Source organism: Lutra lutra, chromosome 2 (genome assembly GCF_902655055.1).
Source record: "Lutra lutra chromosome 2, mLutLut1.2, whole genome shotgun sequence".
Lineage (NCBI taxonomy): Eukaryota > Metazoa > Chordata > Mammalia > Carnivora > Mustelidae > Lutra > Lutra lutra.
Genome location: NC_062279.1, coordinates 208,551,092 through 208,572,465, shown reverse-complemented (window position 1 = coordinate 208,572,465; position 21,374 = coordinate 208,551,092). Strand labels below are relative to the sequence as shown.

General features: G+C 42.2%; 1 protein-coding gene and 1 long non-coding RNA gene across 7 annotated transcripts in view; one reads left to right on the top strand and one right to left on the bottom strand.

Moving 5' to 3' along the window:
- PRKG2 (protein kinase cGMP-dependent 2) overlaps nt 1-21,374 on the top strand; it is a 105,882-nt gene that overhangs the window by 71,316 nt on the left and 13,192 nt on the right. For all 6 annotated transcript variants that reach the window (XM_047719662.1, XM_047719660.1, XM_047719663.1 and 3 more), the window contains 4 exons: nt 1,592-1,681; nt 3,688-3,829; nt 17,524-17,687; nt 21,171-21,293. In XM_047719662.1, coding sequence (XP_047575618.1) covers nt 1,592-1,681; nt 3,688-3,829; nt 17,524-17,687; nt 21,171-21,293 — 519 coding nt within the window. The remainder of the gene's footprint in view (nt 1-1,591; nt 1,682-3,687; nt 3,830-17,523; nt 17,688-21,170; nt 21,294-21,374) is intronic.
- On the bottom strand, nt 10,835-12,163 carry LOC125093913 (uncharacterized). The gene is made up of 2 exons (XR_007125373.1): nt 12,042-12,163; nt 10,835-11,083 (listed from the first exon to the last, which is right to left on the bottom strand). It is a non-coding gene; the product is annotated as an uncharacterized LOC125093913 (long non-coding RNA).

Below are 21,374 nucleotides of genomic sequence, written 5' to 3'. Positions count from 1 at the left end.
TCCTTACTTGTGAATTCATGAGTCTGTGCTGTAGGCCAGTGGAGACCTGTATTTTCATGCAGGTCATGGCCCTAGAATATAGTTTCAGTGGTTTCCAGGCGAGGCAGAGTGCCCTTACGGCGGATAGAATTTGTGTTTTGGATCAAATGCCTTGAGAGGACCTTCCTGCCTATCCATAGTCCCACACCCACTTTTTTTCAACATTAAAAGAGCTGAACCCAGGTAATGCTGGGTTATCTAATTATTTTTATATTAATGCGTTCCCAGAATGCCCCCCCTTTCATCAATAATTCCTTAACAAACTATCATAAGCAGCTTCAGGACATGGCTTAGCTTTTATTCCTATTCTCATTTCCAGCTCCCTGCAAAGTGCCTGGCATAGAAGGAAATGATAATATAATAATAAATATTAATGACAACATTTATTGAGAAATTAACATGTGCCAGACACTGCTGTAAGCACAATATATATGTGGTATATCATATGTAGTATGTTTAATATATATTTAAATATGTTATATTTATTCTACCTACTATATATGCAGACATGCAACATATTTTGAATTAATATGTAACTAACATAGAATCCAGTAAATGCATGTACTCGTCTGACCTTTATGAGGTAACAGCGAGGTAAATGTGATGATTGAGCTTGAGAGCAGTAGTTAGCAGCTGGGCTGCCCGCTCGTGAGCAGCTGGCCGGAGATTCAAGCCTGCGTAGTCTGGACTCAGAGCCCACTCTGAGCTGCTCTGCTAGATTGCTTCTGCTGTCGGCACACGGTCTGGGTGCTCAGCTGGCACCCAGTGTTGCAATATGGTACCCGGCCCAGGTCCACCTCGGGACTGAAGCTGTCATTCCCATAGCTTCTGGGAGTGTGTCAGCTGAGGACTCTAGCTCGGTCCTTTCCTGGTCATTGCTGTCAGGTGATCAGAGCCCCTTGCCCAGGATCATACTCTGCTTCCAGGTGCAGCCCACATCCCATGAGGGCAGAACTCCTTGAGGCTGAGGCTTTCATGGAAACTAGAGACTCCGTCAGAGATGAACTCTCCTACCACCCAAACATGTCTGTGCCTTACTCCTCCCCTAGGGGACGGGGGTTTTTCCCAGATATACTGCCTACTGAACTCACTGCTTATAGGTCTCTGTCTCACAGTCTTATTTTTGAGACCAACCAGAGGATATAAGACATGGGTGTGAAGGGAGCTCATAAAGGAGATGCATCGTAAAGGAGATGCAGGCAGAGGTCTCCAGGCTTGTGGAGGGAAGAGAAGCTGTAAAGGGGAAGGAGGCAGATAAGCTGCCTTAGCGGGCTCCTGGGCTTGGTCTTGAGGAATGGATAACACTGTTACAGCAAAACTGAGATGAAGAAGGTCAGTGTGTGTGTAGAGGGAGGCCAGTAAGGGAAGGGGCTCCCGTGTGCAGAAGCCAGGTAGGACGAGCACTCAGTGAGGGGTCCTGTGTGGCTGGAGGGTGTCCGGAACGAGAGGAGCATGAGTGTCCCAAGTGATACCGATGATGTTCTTAAGCAACTTCAAAAAGCTTTTGAAACGAGATTTTTAATAACAACCATGTTTTTATGTGTCTTCGCAGATTGTATCGCACTTTCAAGGACACTAAGTATGTATACATGCTTCTGGAGGCCTGCTTAGGTGGGGAGCTGTGGAGTATATTAAGGGACAGGTAATTGAAAAGCATAAACATCAGGCCGTGTTCTCACGTTTGGTCTCAAGGATGCTTTATTCATGATCCTTTAAAGAGACATAAAGAAAGTCATTAAGAAGTTGTCCTAAGAAAATATTATCATCTGATAACAGAGCAACGGTGGTATTTCTTCTCTAATGTTGGAGCCATGCAATAGACACTGTAAAAGGTCGTCCGTCATTTCCATATTCGGGGTCAAAGAATTGTAGCCCTCAAAAGACAGTGAGTGCTCCACAGTCCTGTGGTTAATGTGAGGCAGGGTCGCTAGAAACCCGGAATCTCTGCGGGGGAGATGAAGAAGGGGCGGGGCGTGGTGAGGCAGGGAGCGTGCTGCAAAGATTCAGGTTTACAGAAGGGCCAGTTCCTGCTGAATTGCAGCCTCCCGTGTTTACTGGGCGCCAGCGGCATGCAGGCCTCCCTGTAGACAGTGTGGGAGCTTTCCAGAGGGGGTGAACTTTCCTAACCAAAAGGGTAAAAGGTATAAATTTTCCCCCAGTGAGTTTAGATCTTATTTGGGGAGGTAAGTTTTAAAACATTGCATTATTAGGTGTGTGAGCTAAATATGACAGAGAAGTTGCTGATTTGTAACTAAATGCCAAGTGAGAGTTGCAGATGGTGAGTTCGGAGGAGAGGAGACATATAAAAATGTGATGAAAGAGGGAAGACTGGACCTAACTTCTAGAGATGACCAGTACTTTGGAAAGGCAGAAAGAAAGGGAAACGGATGTAACACACTACAGGAAAGTTGAGATAGGATTATGTGTCCTTGGGGGTGTTTCACAGTAGAATTTGAGTAGAAGACAAGGTCAGCAAAAGAGGGGGTGGCAAGGTGGGTTTGCACGAGGTTATGGAGGTTAATGCCAGGCCAAATATTTGGAGAGTGTCACCTGGGTCTGGGTGTCTCAACCTTGGCTTCTCATCACAATCATGTGGAGAGCTCTGCAAAGTAACAGTGCCGAGCCCTGATGCCAGAATTATGATTTGGTTCACCTTGGATGGGGTCTAGTGAATGACCTCCCCAACAGTTCTAATGTGCATCCATGGTGGAGAATCCCAGACCTAGGGAAGGGGAGACCTCTGAGCATCTGAGAAGAGATGGATGTGTCGTGTTAGAAATGTGCTGTTGGGTGGATCTGGGTGGGGGAGACCAGGCAGGGCGCGGAGACTCGCGTGGAACCTACAGAAACATTTGCTCCCTCCACCTTTGCTTCAGCAGGTGGGTCTGTGTAGGAATGGGAGTCGGTACTGTCTGTTGGGCACTGTGTCTCACTCTCGAAACAACACTGTTCAGGAAGTAGTAAACCCATTTTACAGACAGGGATCTGCAGCTCAGAACAGCCACACCACTTGGCTGAGGACACAGTGATGGAAGAAGCAGGAGTCAAAGCCAGTAGAAACTCACCCCAAAGCCATACCCTTCCACAACTCCCTGCCACAAATCACCACCATGTTTTAATGCTGCAGTATGGAAATGCGCATGCGGTGCTGACACAGGGCCAGTCTAATATCAAGGTGCACCGAACAGGAAAGAGTTATGACCCCATTTCTGCATGGGTTCTTGTTACCATGCTATACCAACAGGAAATGAAAACGATCACTTGAGTCATTGTTGAGTCAAGCAATAAATTACAGTGCTTTAAGCTCTCTGTTAAAATAGCTGCGTTTTCTCTAGAGTTTGCCACAAATATCTTAAAAAGTCTTGTTTTCTTATGGTTGTATTTTACGTACCCATACATGATGACGAGAAACAATTGTTGGGATGGCGACGTTTTAACTGTAGTGAGGTACTTCGCTTTCACCTCAAGCGTCCCCTAAATCTCTTTACCGTCATCAGGCTCGTTCATGGGTGGCACGGAGTCCTTCTTAGTGTTGGTACCCTACAGAATGCTTACATGGTGTAAATTACCAATGCGAGAACTGACACCTGGAATAGACCACGGATATGTGTGTCCAGAGTATTAAGAGGGAAAACGATCTCGTTGTAGGGGCAGCTTCGATGAAGCCACCTCCAAGTTCTGCGTCGCTTGCGTGACTGAAGCGTTTGACTACCTGCACCGACTAGGTATCATCTACAGAGACCTGAAGCCAGAAAACCTAATTCTAGATGCTGAGGGTTATCTGAAGTTGGTAAGCCAAGTTCTGTCACGTAGAGTGTCATAAGAGACATTTCCAAATACTGAAGGCATGTCACGGTTGCAAGTTACTTTTAATTTTTGGACACCTGTTATTTTCATCATGGGGAGGGCGTATGGCCTGGGACATTGGCACCTTAATCCGGGGGGAAGTGTTACAAGCATATTCTTTTTGGCCTAGGAATTTAATATTTCAGCCGTATTTGTGACTGCTTGTAAGGATGCATGTAATAGAATGCCTTTAACATTGGATTTGGTTAATATTTTTGTATAATATATTTAAAGAGATTTTAATACATTCTCACTACATAGAGGGACTAGATCTAAGGAATAAGGAAAGAAGGTGATAGTCTGTCTCCTGTCCCAAGATAGCCACTGTCTGTATAGGGAGGAAAGATACACTTAGGAATGTTAGTACGCTTTTTTTTTTAAATCTTTCTAGGTGAGAATCCAGGGCTGCGAATCACAACACTAGACCAGAGGCTCCTTGAGGACAGACACTTTCTGTGTTTCCCATCTTTGTAGTCCTCTGAAGCCCAACACGCATCCCCTGGCAGTCACACAAACTGCTTCCAGGGTGAATCTAGGAGAAACTGGGCAGTCATGAGGGGAGAAGCCCAGGCACTTTGGATGTCAGGAGGGAACCCACGCAGACGGGAGCTCACGCTGAGTTTTCCTGAGTTTATCTTGTCAGTATGTCAAGGACATGAAACCGTCTCTGAATGTAACATTTACAAGGAGATTAAAAGTTCCTCACATCAGGACTTTCATACGGAGATAACACTAGCTGTCACCTCGTAAGTCGTGTAGTATGTTACATGTCAAGACCTGCGCTAAGCATTTTGCAAGGAATGCGGTTAACAATAGCGATAGGCTTTATCATCCACACGTTAGACTGGGTAATGTAGCTTTAGGAATTAAACTCATTATGTGTAATTGCTAAGCGATTTCTCTCCACAGAAAGGAGTAAAATAAGTCCTTTCATGTGTAATCTGGTGAACTTCCAAGAAACATTTTGATCCATTCAAGCTTTATTTTGTCTGTGAAAGGCAGCTTTGCGAACTGGGGAGGCACTAACACAGGCCTCAGTTGTCCCTCTTCACAATTCCTTCGCTGGCTGTGCCTCTTGCAGCTGTTTACGGATAGCTTCGGAATATTCTAGAACCAAAGCCATCACCAGGGAGGCAGACTAGCCATTAGATTCATTTCTTTTTTTTTTTTTCAGAGCTGTTTTTTAAAAATTGGATAGCATATTTATTATACATAGCCATGGGGGGTCCATAAATATCTCTCCTGTCAGCCAGTGTTATCCATCCAGCTGACTCATTTGCCAACTAGCTAAACGAAGAATGACAATAAAGCCTTTAGAGATTAAAACATAAATGTTGAATATTTCCATTTCTAGCTATATGTCAAACTAGATAGGCTGAAATCCTCTTACTACTAAATGTCTAAAAATACTGAATGAAACATGAAAAGCAGTATTGCGTGGCTGACTTCGTAAGACAGCACTGGGGTTCCCCTGAGGTTGGGAACCACGCTTGGACCGGAGTATAGCTTAGAACTCAGACATGAAGCTGCGGTCTTGTGGGCACCCAGCGATCTGAGATGGCCCAGGGGTCTGATTTTAGTAGCTGCACCTTGTAAGAACAGCGGACCAAGTTTTGGACCTGGGTAGTGTGGGAAGTTGAATCAGAGAACATTTCCCAAAACCAGGAATCATACAGATTACACTGTCAGAAAAATGGAAAGCAAGAAAAAAGATCTAATTTATAAAGACAGAGTACCTGCAAGAAAACATGCTTTTCTCATTATTGGGCTCTTGGTAGAAAAGCAAAAGAGTCTCCTTTAAGAATTCTTGGCCATAGGCTCGTCTTCATGGAGGTTGGGTGCTTAGTCTTCTAAGATGGAAAACCCATGCAAGGATTTGAGAATGGGTTCATGTTGGTAGGATGCCCAACTTTTCGAGAATCAATGTATATCTGTCTGGATGAAAATACTCTTAACTCAGGATACGAAGAACTCCCAGGGTTAAAGTTCCAGAGAACATGAGCTCACATTTAAAAACATAAGACAAAAAAACATATAGGAGGGGGGAAAAAAGGTACCATGAGCATTATTTGGCAGGCAAATAAGTGCTTCATTATTGGAGTAATCAGATACAAAATGTAAAATAAATCCACTTAACACATCTTTTAAAAATAAGAGAGGAAATGACAAATGAGTAAGGAACAGAGGGAAAAAATCTAATAGGTTTAGAAAAAGCTAATGAAGAAAACTTCTATTAAGGAATTTAGAATATAATAATTGAAATTACAGATTTAAGGAAGTTTCATTAATGCGGGAGCAGCTTCCATTGGACTAATCTTCTTGATGAGATTAATTATAATATGTATGTGAAAATATGTGGAGAGCAACAGAAAGTGGATATCTAAACCTTGAAAAAAGGGCATCATGCTGTGACAAATCCACATCACTATAGCTGTTTAAACCATTCGTTTCAGGACACACCTTACTGTGTAAGGCATGGGGATAAATCTTTAGTTGACATCATACCTAGCAGTGAAATATTGAACATTTTCCCATTAGATTGTGAACAAGGTAAGAATATTTTCTTTCCACTTTTTTTCAACATTTTCATAGAGGTCTTAGCCAATGAAATAAACCAAGAAAAAGAAATGAAAGCTCAGAGATGAGAAGGGGAGAAGTTACCTGTCTTTATTTTCAGACAACATGACTATTTATGTAGAAAAGCCTAAAGCATCTATCAAAGAAGTACTAGAAGGAAGAAGCATGATAATCAGTACAATGTCAATGTATGAATAAAATTATAAGTCACTTAAGTCAACATGTAGATTAAGTCAATATATAGATAAGAACTATTATTCTATACTAGCAGGAAACATTTATAAATGAAATAAAAATACTATTTATAATAACATCAAAAATTATAAAATAAATTTGAATATATTTAATGTGTAAAATATATAAGACCTCCATACTGAAAACTACAAAATATTACTGAGAAAAAATATACAACTAAATGGTAAGGTATACTATGGTTATGTATTGTATAATTCAATATTTGATACAGTGTCCATTCTCCTCAGATTAATTACAGATTTAAGGTCATTGTAATATAAATTAGAGCAGGTGCATTTTTAGAAACTGAGACATTTACTCTAAGATTTACCCAGAAACACAATTTCTAAACCACAGTTTAGAAAAGTTAATAACCACTTTGAAAAACGAAAAACAGAATTGAGGAATTTACAATATCCAACACTGTAAACTATAGTAATCTAGGCAGTGTCATAACACAGGGTAGAAAAATAGCTTCATCTAATGGAATAAAGTCCAAAGAAAGACATAGAATCAACTATTTTAGCAAAAAGCGAAAAGCCAGTCTTCCCAATAGATGATGCTGAAACAGCTGGGCATGCATATGTGGGAAAAACGAACCTGCTCCCACCTCACACAAGATAGAAAAATTAATTCAAGAAGGTAATATGGTAATATTTTCACAGCATGGGGTAGGCATCGATTTCATAGAATACAAATAGTATTAATTTGTATTAATTGTATTAATTATAAAAATTTCAGTTACTATAATAAAAATATCATAGACTGGGTGACTTAAACCATAAACACTTATTTCTCACAATTTTAAAGCCAAGGAAGTCCAAGATCAAGGTGCTGGCAGATCTGGTACCTGTCTGGTCAGGACCCGCTGCTGGGTTGGCAGAGAGCTGCCTTCTCATTCCTTCATGTGGGAGAGAAAGACACACACACACACACACACACACACACACAAACACACACACACACACAGAGTTTGGAGGGAGCTTTCTTCTTCTAAGAGTTCCTAATCACATTATGAGGGCTTGACCTCATGGCTTGGTTACCTCCTAAAGGCCCTACCTCCATATCCCATCACATCAGGGTTTAAGGTTTCAACATACCAATTTTGGGGAGACACAAACATGCAGTCCATAATAATTGGACTTCATCAAAATTAAAAACTTATGGTAATTAAAATACTTTAGGGAAATGAATTGTCATGCCACAGACTGGGAGAAAATATTTGCAATACACAAAAGAATTGACTGTATTGGGAAATACATAAATAACTCCTACAGTTCAATAAAAAGAAAACCCAATTTAAAAAAATGGTCAAAGGTCTTGAAAAATCACTTCCCAAAAGAAGGCATAGGAATGATTATTAAGTCCTACCAGACATCATCAAGGAAAGGCAGAGTAAAACCACAAAGGGGAACCATTTTATAGCCACTGAAATGACAACAATTTAAAAGACTGGCAATACCCAGGGTTGGTGAGGACTTTCTCCTAAATTCCTAGGGGAGAAAGAAAACTGTTTAAAGAACAGTCTGTCCGTTTTATATTGAGCCAAACATTTGGCTAATCTGTGACAAAAATTCAACTTCCAGGGAGAAACTTCACTCCTTAGTATTTGTTTAGGAAAACTGAAATCATGTCTTCCAAAATCTTGGGCAAGAATGTTCATTACAGGGGCGCCTGGGTGGCTCCGTCAGTTAAGTGTCTGCCTTCGGCTCAGGTCATGATCCCAAGGTCCTGGGATCGAGTCCCGCATCGGGCTCCTGGCTCAGCGGAGCGCCTGCTTCTCTCTCTGCCTCTGCTGCCTCCCCTGCTTATGCTCTCTCGCTCTCTCCCTGTCAAATAAAATTCCTAAACAAACAAAAGAGAATGTTCATCACAGCTTTATTGCTAAAAGTCCCCAAATCAGAAACAGCCAAAATATCCGTCAGCATCCGATGTCTGAGTGCGGTGGCAGTACGTCAGCAACGGATCGCTGCTCGGCGGCAGAAAGGCGTGGATTGTGCGAGCGAGTGTGCAAGGACTTTGAAAACTGTGTCGAGCGGAAGCAGCCGGATACAAGAGTGTCTGCTGCATGATCACGTTTGTCGCCATTCTAGAAGCCACAGTAGAAATCAAAACAGTGGTTGCTCGTGGGAGAGCCGTTCGACTGGAAGGGGCACCAGGGGACTTGCTGAGGGAATGAGTGTGTCTCCGTCTTGACTCTGTGGTAATTTGGTCACATGTATAATCAGCATCAAAACTCAGTGAACTGTATGCCAAAATCGATGCGTATCATTGTGTATAAATGACACATCAATCTGAAAAGTGTAACAGGTTCAATGTCAGAGGAGTCACAAGTAAAATCAGTTCACCGAACGATAGATTTAATTTACACCGAATGTCACATAGAGACACACAAAAAAAGATGAAAAAATAAGAGAACGGAGTGAGAAGTTCTTAAAATTATACACTGGAATCCAAGATAAAAATAATAATAGAAAATCAGGGAAAAGTAGTATTTAAAGAAACAGTGGCTGAAAATGGGGAATTACAAGAAACAGCAACCATCAGGTAAAGGAACCCAAACAAATCCCATCTGGGACAAATTGTATTTGCTGTGGCTCCTATCTTGGGGTAACAAATCACTCTGAAATGTAACGTCTAGAACAACAAGAGTCATTCGTCATCTCTCGCAGTTTCTGTGGGTCAGAATTTGGGGAGTGGTTCAGCCAGGTCGTTCTGACCTGAGGTGTCCCATGAATTTTCGGTCCGATGTCGGCTAGGGCTTGTCTGGGGTTTGACCAGGGCATCCACATCCAAAGCCCCTTACTCGTAAGGCTGGGAAATTGATGCTGGCGTTACCAGAGAATCCAATGCAGCGGAGGAGTAGTTTTAAAATTCTGACCGAAAATAACTACAAAACTTGAATTGTACATCCAGGGAAACTATCCTCCAACAGAGTGGAAATAAGGGTGTTTTCAAACCAGGATGAAGGGTGTTGACCACCTTCACAGGGGGGATGTGCTTAAAGGAGTTGAAAAGTGATCCCTGGTGACGGATCCGAGATGCAACCTTAGGAAGATGGAAAACAGGTTAGATGTGTTCGCACGACGGAGGAGAGGACTCGCGCTCACTCTGCTCTCGGGTGGTGAGAACGAGGAAACGCTGAGTAACAGCAGCACGCAAAGCAGGAGTCGGTACAATTGGAATTAAAGTAGGAGAAAATGCCCATCATCCTCAAAGGAGGCAGCAAGAGGGAAAGAGAAAACCCAGGAGCCAGAGCGAGAGAGCAGGCACCGGGAGCAGAAAGACATCTAAGGTGCGCAGACAGCCCTCCAGATCACAACCGAGGACTGTCAAGCAGATTTAGAAAACGAAGTCAGCCGTGCGGTGTTTGTAAGAGACAGACCTGAGGCACGAGGCTGCAGGAAGCTGGAAGCGGAAAGGACAGAAGACAACACGCCAGGAGATAGTCAACCTGTTGAAATGCGGGTTTCAGTATGAGGGAAGGGGGTTGCTGGATATCAAAAAGGATTATCCTTTGAGGGCGAAAGATTCATTTTGCCAAGATATAAAAATCTTGATCTTTTATTTACCTACTAAAATGTTTCAAAAAATAAGCAGAATTCGAAAGAATAAGGAGAAATGAACCACCGTAGGGAATTTTAATACACCGCTCTCGGAAACCGATGGCGCATTCAGACCAAGAAGCACGACAGCTTTCGGAGATGTGCACAACACAATTAATAAACTTGATCTAATGAGCTTTTAGAATATTGTTCCCAGGAGTTGAAGAATACAAATTAACGAAATGTGATCATCCATTAGGGCCGTTAAGCAAGTTTCAGCAAATATGAGAAACAGGAGTTGGGTTGCCGGCCAGCAGCCCGGCCGACCGGCTCCCGGCAAAGTCCCTGAGGGATTGCGTAAGGATGGGGGCAGCAGAGGTGCCTGGTGACAGCACAGCGAGAACGCACACCTGGGTGATGACACCGGGCTGTCCAGCCTCGGACGTTAAGTCCTCAAGGATGAAAGGGTCCGTGTAAGGCTGAACTTGGCCTCCTTCCCCAGTTTTGGTTAAATGGTGTTTTTCATCTTCCTACATCACTTCTTAGAGTATCTGTGAGGGATCAGATATCTAAGGACAGAAAGAAAGGAACAGTGTTTGTTTGTTTGTTTACCAGCAAAGCGTGGCCTGTGAAAGCTTGGGGGAAAAAACCCAAGCTAGAGAAAGGTCTGGGTTTTGGAAGTGTCCCTCTAGAGGCTGTAAGGGTGTGCCTTTCTGTGATAATACAGAGGATGAGTTTGTAGTGTGCAGTGAAGACCTCATTCTACTCTTCTTCCCCAGTTCACAATTGAGATGGCCAGCCAGATTTGTTTCCAGGTGAGTCCTCGCTGGTCCAAGCTGTCTCTATCAGTAAAAACACTGAAAGGAGTTCAAGGATTAGCAGATATTACTAAAAGAACATCACATCGCCATCTCTCATCTGCCCATCCAATAATTTCCAAACTTTCTCCACTTTCAAGGCCAAGAAAAGCTGATGTAGGCAATAATGATTAAAAGTCTTTCTCTTGGTTATCATGAATGAATCAAGGACAATAATAAGGTGTAGGACAGTAAGGAGTTTAAAGAAAAATCCTTCTTGTTCTCAGCCCGAGCAGAATTCGTGTTGTAGTTTCCCATCTTGGGTTTGCTCGGCAGAAAACTTAGTAGCAATCCAAGAAATCAATAAACATTCTCTATGGTCATGCTCTTAACTCATCACTCATCAATAAATGTTCTGTATGGTTGTGCTATGAACTCACGTGAGTAATCTTCTCATGTCGTCATAGAGGAACTTAACCCTATAGTGAGTATTATGTAAGAAAATACAATGTAGGACACGTAAAAGTTGATATTGTTGCCTGCTTCTTTATGACCAATCTTCCCCTCTACGCTAATAGCCCCATGAGAGCAGAAACCATGCTATGGTGTTTACTGCCAGACTTAGAACTTTGCTTTGCATATAAGAATGAATCAAAGGTCAGAGGAGCAACTTGGGATTCATCTCTAGTTCTCATTCTTCCTCTTCCCCTCCCCTACTCAGGCACTTTCTCCTTCTCTCTCTCTCTCAATCTCTGAAATAAATCTTTAAGGAAAGAAAATGGAAGGATCCTGTGTCCCTGACCTACTGGTTAGAGATCCCCCTACTGCTCAAGAAAATTCATTTTGAGAAATAAATTAATGTAGGACTTAAGCATTTATACTTCCTTAGATATGTTTGTTCAACAGTAGCTCTAGCATAACCCTAAATCAGAAAGATGTACAAGGTTTCAAAATAGCAAGACTCAACATCACAAAGATATGAATAGTCACCAAAATCACAAACCGATTAGATACACTTTGGTGGAATTCCAGCAAAGCTTTTCATGAAGTTTGGCAAACCGATCCTAAAGTTTGTATAGACTAACCAAGGGCCAAGAATAACCAAGACATTTCTGAAGGCAAACAAGAAGAGGGTGGGGGAGAACATCTCGTGCATATCAGAATTATAATGCTGTCGTTCAAACTAATGACTAATGCGGAGGGAATGCAAATTAAAACCGCAGTGATTTAATACTTACAAATGTCAAAAATGAAAGTTGCTCTCCCTAGAGGATCGCGAGGACATAGGGCCACCAACCGGAACTCTGCATTGTTGCTGGGGAAGGGTGGGGTGGGCAGTAGGGCAGTATGATCCCTAATGAAAGTAATTTGACGACGTGTGGTAAAATTGAAGACACCACATCTTTGATCTTGTAATTCTACCATCTTACATGGGCCTCTGCTACGTAACGTGGAAAACAATATTAGCAGGAGCATTTTTGTGGTAGAATACTCTCCGATTCAAGGTCAATAGCAGGATGGACCAGGAAATCATTGCACGCTAATTCGGTGCTGTATGATAAAGAGGTGAAACAAATGTGCTCCAATATCAATTACATTCACAAAGGTAAATTTAAACGAAATTAGGCAGTTTCTCCAAGAATAGATGTAAGATGTATCTAAAGTTTTTAAGAACAAGAACTTATTTTACTTGAGGATCTGAAGTACGTGGTAAAATTAGAAAGGAATTCGAGTGCCCAACCAACACCAGCCTCAGGGTAGTGGTGACCTCTTGACAATGGGCAGTGGGTCTCCAGGGAAGGAACGCACCAGGCTTCTGCACCGACTGCTCATTAACCTGGTGGTGGCTACGGGGCTCCGCTTTTCTGCTCAGGCTTTACAACCTGCATACAGTCTCGTTATATGTTTCAAGCTTTTTCTCACTTGACCAATGAAATTATCAGCTCCTACTATATCCTTTCTGCCAGACCCTTATTGGTTGTACTTTCTATTATTGGTTGTACTTACTAAGTAGTTGGTAAGTAGTACTTACTAAGTAGTTACTTAGTACTAACTAAGGGTTGTACTAACCCTTATTGGTTGTACTTACTAAGTAGTGATTAAGCTTTTCCCACCAATGTGCTGAATATACGTTGCTGCTTTCCTCTTAAAAATCTTCTACTTCCTTGTCAATTTATGTATAACGGAAAGGTTCCCTTCGGAGCCTGGTTCGAGCCTCACCTCAAGTATCCACGGCCTTCCGAGAGTTTCATTTTCTGCTCTGACATCGGGATGACCGTCCCTCACCCCCCCAAGCTGTTGTGAAGATCTCACACATACATGTACATGTGCATTTACATATCTTATTGAAACTGGTGTGAACAGTTATCTCTTTTTTTTAAATCATTTTTTTAATTTATTTTCAGCATAACAGTATTCATTGTTTTGGTACCACACCCAGTGCTCCATGCAATCCGTGCCCTCTCCAATACCCACCACCTGGTTCCCCCAACCTCCCTCCCCCTCACCTCTTCAAACCCTTCAGATTGTTTTTCAGAGTCCATAGTCTCTCATGGTTCACCTCCCCTTCCAATTTCCCCCAACTCCCTTCTCCTAACTCCCCATGTCCTCCATGCTATTAGATTATGCTGAGTGAAGTAAGTCAAGCAGAGAGAGTCAATTATCATATGGTTTCACTTATTTGTGGAGCATAACAAATAGCATGGAGGACAGTTATCTCTTCATTCAGATTTTTTCACCACACAGGTGTTGGACATCTGCTGTGTCACAGATGCTCTCGGGGTTACAAAGTGAGTAGGATATACTGCGGCTTCTCCTCAAGGAGCTAGAGTTCCTCACACACGACTGCAGGATTTTGCCCCAAGGAGTAGAGTAGAGTAGAAACAGTGTTAAAGCACCTCGGAGGAGAAAGGAACTGGTTCTGTAAATTCAAGGAGGGCTTCAAAGAGGAGGTGGCCTAGGAGATGAGCAGAAATTTTTGGGTCTGAGCTCCCCTTCAGCTTGCTCCTTTTCTAGTAAACGCACTGAGAATTCGGGGTGAGTCACCACTCCCCCATGCAGAGTGGGTTGTTGCCGTGAAAGACAAGACGCATGCCTTAGCCTCCCTCCCTCCGCCCCGGCCCCGTGGAAGCCGTCGGCCGCTGCCTGTGTGGGTGGACGGACTCAACATCGCTAGGACGTGAAATCGTCTTTGGTTGCTGCACAGGGGATACACGGATTCCATTGTACCCTTGTCTAGACTTGGGTAAAGTGGGTGCCCTGAAAATCCCACATAAATATTGTTTTGGAAAGTTATGTCCCCATGAATCATTTGGCTTAATTAGACTGGTCATTTTGTATCCATTTTTTATGTGACCAAAAGAACCAATGGCTGACAAATTTCCTGGCCCAGAGAGAAACTTCTGGGAAAAAGCTAATACTGACCAGACACAGGCTCCAGCAAGCCACAGTGCTAATTTTTCTATTTCTGAATGACGCGACCACCACTGCAGATTTAGAACCCCTCTTCAAACCTTCTAGTTCATGCAGATTCTCGGAGATTTAATGTTTTTAAGCTCTCGGCATCATGTAAGCTGACTTTCATAATGGAAATTTGATAGAGGCAAGAGAAAGCCTGTGTATAGCTTCTCTGGATATTCTTGAAAGATCCGTTTTGTGAGTAGAATTAAAAAAAAAGTGTGGGTCTGTTTTCTTGCCTTCTAGAAGGATCCTTCAAAACTAGTCAGGACATGTATAACCTTCTCTCAATCCTCTAGTGGCCTCTTAGACCAAAAAAAAAAAAAAAATTCTGCAGCTCTTTCTGGGGCTGACCAGGCCGATGCAAAACAAACTCTGCCCTCACTTCCCGTCTGTCTCCCCCACACACGCAGTGGCCCAGGCACACTGGCCTTTGTGCCGATACTTGAACTTACCACGCACGTTCCCGAAGGTGAGGGCCTTTGTGCTGCTCTTTCTCTGTCAGAATCATTCTTGCTCAGATTTTTATGAGCCTTTTTCTCATTTCAGGCAGATTCCTGCTGAAATCTTCTCAAATGCTACCTCCTCAGAGAAGCCTTTTCCCGGCCACCCTTTTTAAAGTAAAACTCCTATTGATCTCCATACCTCACTCTGCCATATGTTTCTTCTTAACATAGGTCACTATCTGGCATTACTATATACGATCTTCTATTTTCATGCTTGTTCTCCTCTTTCTCTTAGATGCTATCTCTGAGAGGACTGGGGCTCTGTCTGTATCCTGGTGCTTGGTACATACTGGTCTTCTGTAGATACTTTGGAGTGAAGGAAGGAAGGAACTTACATCTCTGTTGCCTAGAGAGAGAGGTTTAAAAAGACTTGAGCTTTGTGGTGGAATCCATGGTTATAAGACAGAGGTGGTGGGAATGGTTATAGAAAATACACAGAACTTGATATCAGAAGATCTAAGGCCTTCTCGATTAAGCATGTGACTTTAAATTGGTCTGAGTGTCTATTTCCTAACCAGTCTAACCAGATGGGTTAGACTAAAGTTGATAAGATCAACGAAAAGTGGTAAGTTCCCATAAATCTTAAAATCTTAATATACTTATGGCCATCTCTGTGGGTCAGTATTCAAATACTACAAAAGCAAAACCAGCTATTCAAATTAAAATTCACCATTTTCAGAGCTAGAAAAATTCTTAAACGTCTAATGAACACACAGTCATTTTTCAAAGGAAAACTTAAATGTTATGAAAAAATGTATTGAAAAGCCATTATAAAACAACAAACTATAATATCTCCATATGTGCATACACACAAATGCAATTATAAACATTGCTTTCTTGTCTCTTAAATTTCAGTCTTTATAAAATTAGCTAGGATTTTCATATTGGTTCCTTCTCTGAGGAATAAGTAGATAAGCTAATCTCAGCTGGTTACAAATTTTAATTTCATAGTATTCCCAGCCATCCCTTAGATAAAATCTTTATGAGTCATTCTGTATAGATAGAAGAAAATGGTAAAATCCCACTTCAAATTAGGCTGTTTAAATTTCCTTTTTCTAATAAGGAAATCCTTGCTGTTACATGATAAATACTAAAAGGTATTACTGAAATGCTAAATTTCTAAGAGATTTATTTAAGGTAACTTACATATAACACAAAGACTTTAACTATTAGTGTTTGAATAAATAAAGGAGGGCTGGATTTTATAGTTCATTGACATACTCTTTCAGATGAGGGCCTATTTTGATATGTTAACCTTATTTGTTGTTTTTTTACTCAATATTATTGTCATTTTATTGCGATAGTCCATGTGCGTAATGAAACCATTAACACGTGCATGTTGGGGCTCAGGTATAATTTGTGTGTTTTTACCCCGGGGAGGAGAGGGGGTCCTATGAGAATTCCTGCATATACTGGAGATGAAAAGTACCAGCCAAACAGCGTCCACGGACAGAATGCAGCTGTCTGTCTTGCGGGCGAATGTCAGTGGCGCTCACGGCCTGCACCCAGTGAGTGGGTCTTCCTGTCACTCCGGACTTCTTGCTCATTTCTACTCTGGGCACGAGGCTGGTTCATTGAATAGAGCCTCAGAGAAGTGGAGGGACCTACTCTGCAGAGACAGGGGAGGGTAGCGCCGATTCAGTACCGGGAGAGTTCCTCATCCTGAGTCAGGGCTGAGCTCAGGTATCATCTCCTAAGGACATCTTCCGCCGTGATCTTCTCCCTCGTGTTCCAGAAGGGTATGTTTTTTGGCCCCCTGCGTCATCTTCCACTCTATCATGTATCCCTTGAAGCAGTATTAATCGCATATGTGTAAGTATTCCCCGCACTCTGGGTTTCTCCCAGGCAGCTCTGTCTCTGTAAGCCTAGCACAGAGCCTGGCCAGTGGTGGAGGCTGACTGTCTTTTCAGGACAAGTAAGTTCGTGCAGGGCTATTCACCGCTGACTTGCCCGAGAAGGACTCCAAGTGTCCATGGTCTGGCCCATGTTGAGAAGAGGTGATTCTGACTTTTTCTTTGGAAAGCCAGAATGTCAAGGGTGCAGACATGGTGCATCGTGGTTTTTAAAGATGGATCCGACTTTTAAGACTCCCTTTTTCTCAACAATGGTCTCTTTCCCAGACTCTCAAATTTGCTATTGCTTTTCTTTTATGACGGAGCCTAAAGTGCACCAGGGTCTATCTCCTCCCCTTTCTCTCCTCTCCCTAATGAGTGCCACCATTGATTAGAAAATTGTCTGCTTGTTCTGAGCTGTACATATGTTGTAATGGCCTACACCTGCTAGCCATTTCTCTCCTCTTTTAGGGGTCATGGGCATAGAAGTGTGTATGTGGAACTTGCTCCAGTATAACTAGATTTGTACCTGGTCCTGCAAAAGAATGAATGAGAGGGTCAGTGGTGTGTGTGTATATGTGTGTGAACGGGAGGACGGAGGTGTAGACAGTAGGTAGGAGAAGTTAGAGGGAGACGTAAAGAAGAACATGAGTTTATAGTCTCTGAAAATGTCTTTGACATCCTTTTCCAGGTTGACTTTGGATTTGCTAAGAAAATAGGATCTGGACAGAAGACATGGACATTCTGCGGAACTCCAGAGTATGTAGCTCCTGAAGTCATTCTCAACAAAGGACATGACTTCAGTGTGGATTTTTGGTCTCTGGGGATTCTAGTGTACGAGCTCCTAACGGGCAAGTAAGTCACCTTCAAGTTCACAGAAGTGCCAAAATAATTTACTGATGATAAAAAAGTATATAATTTAAGAGTTTAACATTTTAGAATGGTTTTGATTACATGTGATGCCTTTTCCCCTTTGTCTATTCTGCATATAACATGCTTGCTGGTTTGTAACATGGAGAAAACATGTGGGAATGTGCAGGAAAGATGTACAGAATAGCTCTGGTTTACCTAAAATGTCAGGACCTGTTGTTATAGATGACCTGTTAACTGTGGGAAGGTTTGGTAATTCTGTTGTGAGAATTAGGAGAGGAATTGAGGCTGTAGGCTGTTTTTATTTCCTCTTGTATATATTTTTGGTAATCGAGAAAATTGTAATCATGTTTCAATTAAATCCATTAAACAATGAAACTAAATTTAGCCCCGTTCTTCCATCTTCCCAATAAATCATTAACCAGAAAAGCTAAGAAAAGGAAAATTGCTGGATCTAAATTTTAATCTCCTTGTCAGCTGCTTTCCAGAGGTGCTAATGAACAGAGACCAGACACGGCAGGAGGCTTAGCGGTCCAAACTGAATTGTCGCTCCTGGAGGGATTAAAGGGTTGTATTAATGAATCCGGGACCCCAAATATTCAACATGTATGTACACATACACACACATGCACAAGCATTTACACCCACACATGCACACACACATATACAGGCCCCATGCCATCCTACCTTGGACGGTGAAGCGCTTTACACATTATAAAGCTCTCACATGTGTATTCTCTAGTTTCATTTTCACGGATCTGTGTGGAAGTTAAAGAAGAATTTTTATTATTTTATGACTTCAGTGTTATGGATTAGACGGTCAGGACAGAGAGCTACCTGCTTAAGATCAGGGATTTGATCCCAGATCTTCTAACCTTAAATATGACCCACTTTCCACTGTATGCTGACGCCTTACAATGTGCGTTTTTAATGTAATGCATGGACACCCCCGTGGGATACAGTTCAGTTTTCTCCTCTGTTTCTCATCAGCTGATTTGATCATCCTTACAAACCCTTATAAGCAGATATTCTCAGATTTTCAGAGGATTTGCACATGGACTGGCATACCAAATACTGGAATAAGCCCTTCGGTGGGCTTCAAGTCTCAACACATACTTAGAAAGAATTTCATAAAATCTTGAACTTTTACACTACAAATTTCTTTTTTTTTAAGATTTTATTTATTTACTTGACAGAGAGAGAGAGATCACAAGTAGGCAGAGCGGCAGGCAGAGAGAGAAGGGGAAGCAGGCTCTCCACCAAGCAGAGAGCCTGATGTGGGCCTCGATCCCAGGACCCTGAGATCATGACCTGAGCTGAAGGCAGAGGCTTAACCCACTGAGCCACCCAGCCACCCCTATGCTACAAATTTCTAATGTGAGATTTCATGTAGCTATATTGGACCTCCTTGTCCACATGCATTGAGCAAACAGATATGAAAGAGTATTTTATATTATCTGTATTCATTTTCAAATAGTCATTGCTTAAGATTTTGAAGGAAAGAAGAGAAAATTTTCCAGAATGTCATTCAGAGAGAAAATTGCTTATAGTCTTGGGACACAAGGAGTTCTATTTCAAGAACTTGTTCCTTCATCCCTGCAAAATTTGTCAGCTGCATTTCTAAGAAATATATGGTGGTTCCTGTAGGTTGCTAGGGAATATACAACTCAGTCTTTATCAGCTGGGATACGTTTCTACAAGGAATAAGGAAATAAAGTGAGGGAATAGGAAGGAAGGATCCCCAATAACTTGGGGTTTGTTAAAATGGCTTTGAATTGTCAAGATGTTAAGGAATTATTCTTGTAAAGGTTTTCAGGGTAGGGCATGAGAAAAGTTAATTTTAAATGCCCTGAACCCTACAGAGTCAGGAGGTATATGCAAATGAGAAAAAGAACTAAAACACAACACTACGTAATTGTAAATATAGATGTATGGAAAATAGAGCAGTGTTTTTTTGTTTCATACCTCATTTTCTTATTTTCCCCCCATATCTCATTTTCTTTACAAGCAAGACAGAGATTGTTGCAAAGTTGTCACACCAACCTTATTTCAAGTTTATTCCTGAGTGGGAACTCAGTAGCAAAGCGTCTCATGCACGGCCAGGATATAGCAGAGGAGTTCATGAAAGTCATCTTCAATTTTCAAAAATTAAATGACACAATAGAATAAAGTGTTTTTAATAGCAAAGCGTGTGGGTTAAAACATTATCCAAATTCAGTGGTCAACTCCCAATGCTTTCTGACTCACCTTAGCAACGCTTCCCCTGAAGTACTCTCTTCACATGCCTTCTAGGACCTTCCTTTCTCTCATTTCTTTTCCCACACTAATGGCTCCATCTCTGTTTTCACTGCCAGATCCTCCTGACATCTCCACATTGGGCCACTTCAGTCCTTGATCTCTTTTCCCTCTACTCTCTCCTTGGCTGATACCATCAAGTCCATTGCCAGAAATCCCATCTCATGATGCCCCACAGTCATACCTCCAGCTCTGATGTCTTTCCTGAATGCCAGATTAACAAATTCAGAGGTCTGCGTGGACATTTAAAACCCAACTCTATTTGGACATTTCATAACCTGCTCTGTACCTCAGGACTCCCACTCTCAGCCCCATGCCAGCCTTCTTCTCTTGGAAAGCTGTAGCTCCATTCCAGAAGTCGAAACACTTCCACATTGTTCTCGAATCCTTTCTTTCTCCTACATATCACCTTGTCATGTCAAGACCATGTCACCCACTGACAACTCCTATTAGCTTTACCATCTAAACAGATCCAGGAGCTAACCCCATCTCACCACCTTCCCTTCTACCATCCTCGTTCAGGCCACCAGGACTTCCTACCCCGCTGCTAGCACCGTCATGGGTCACTTTTGAGACGTTTTTAAAAAATGCTTACTCTGACTGCTGTCAACGCCATCACCTGACTCAGAGCACTTTCCTAGGCCCTTAGCGTCACCTCTAGCTTCACATGATATGGCCCTCATTGCTTCTACCTCTCTCCTGCTTCCTTACTTTCCCCCCAGCAACCCAGACCTCCTTACTTTTTCTAGAATACTGGCGCCACCCCTGACTCACGGACTTGGTACTTGCTGTCCTTGCGTCATTTGCTGGTAGATGACTGTGCGGCTCATTCCTCGCATCTCTTCATTGATGTCACTGCTCAGTTGTCAGCTTATGACAGAGGCTTTTCCCCTCATCCAGGTTTGAGAAAACCACACCTCCCTCTGCCACTCCGTCCGCTCCTTTATTTTTCTTTTTAGTGATTATCACCAACTGACAACTTACTTGTATGTGTATGTGTGTCATTTGTTAGGTGATATGAAATCAATGCAACTATTTTCTAGCATATATCCAGATTTTTTAATACAACGACTAATGAGAACGGAGGAGGAGGAAGGGAAAAAAAGGTAAGAAAGCCACTTGTAAATGTGTCTGACACGTTGGTCCTAGTGTCCTGTTTTGGCTTTCCTCCAGCCCTCCCTTTTCTGGGATCGACCAGATGATGACCTACAATTTGATTCTCAAAGGAATTGAAAAAATGGATTTTCCCAGAAAGATCACAAGAAGACCTGAGGATTTGATTCGGAGGCTTTGCAGGTGAGAACGAAAATTAAAAACCCTAGTTCTTGGGGAATGTGTGAAGTCTTCTCATTTCTGTGTCCACACAATTTAAAATTA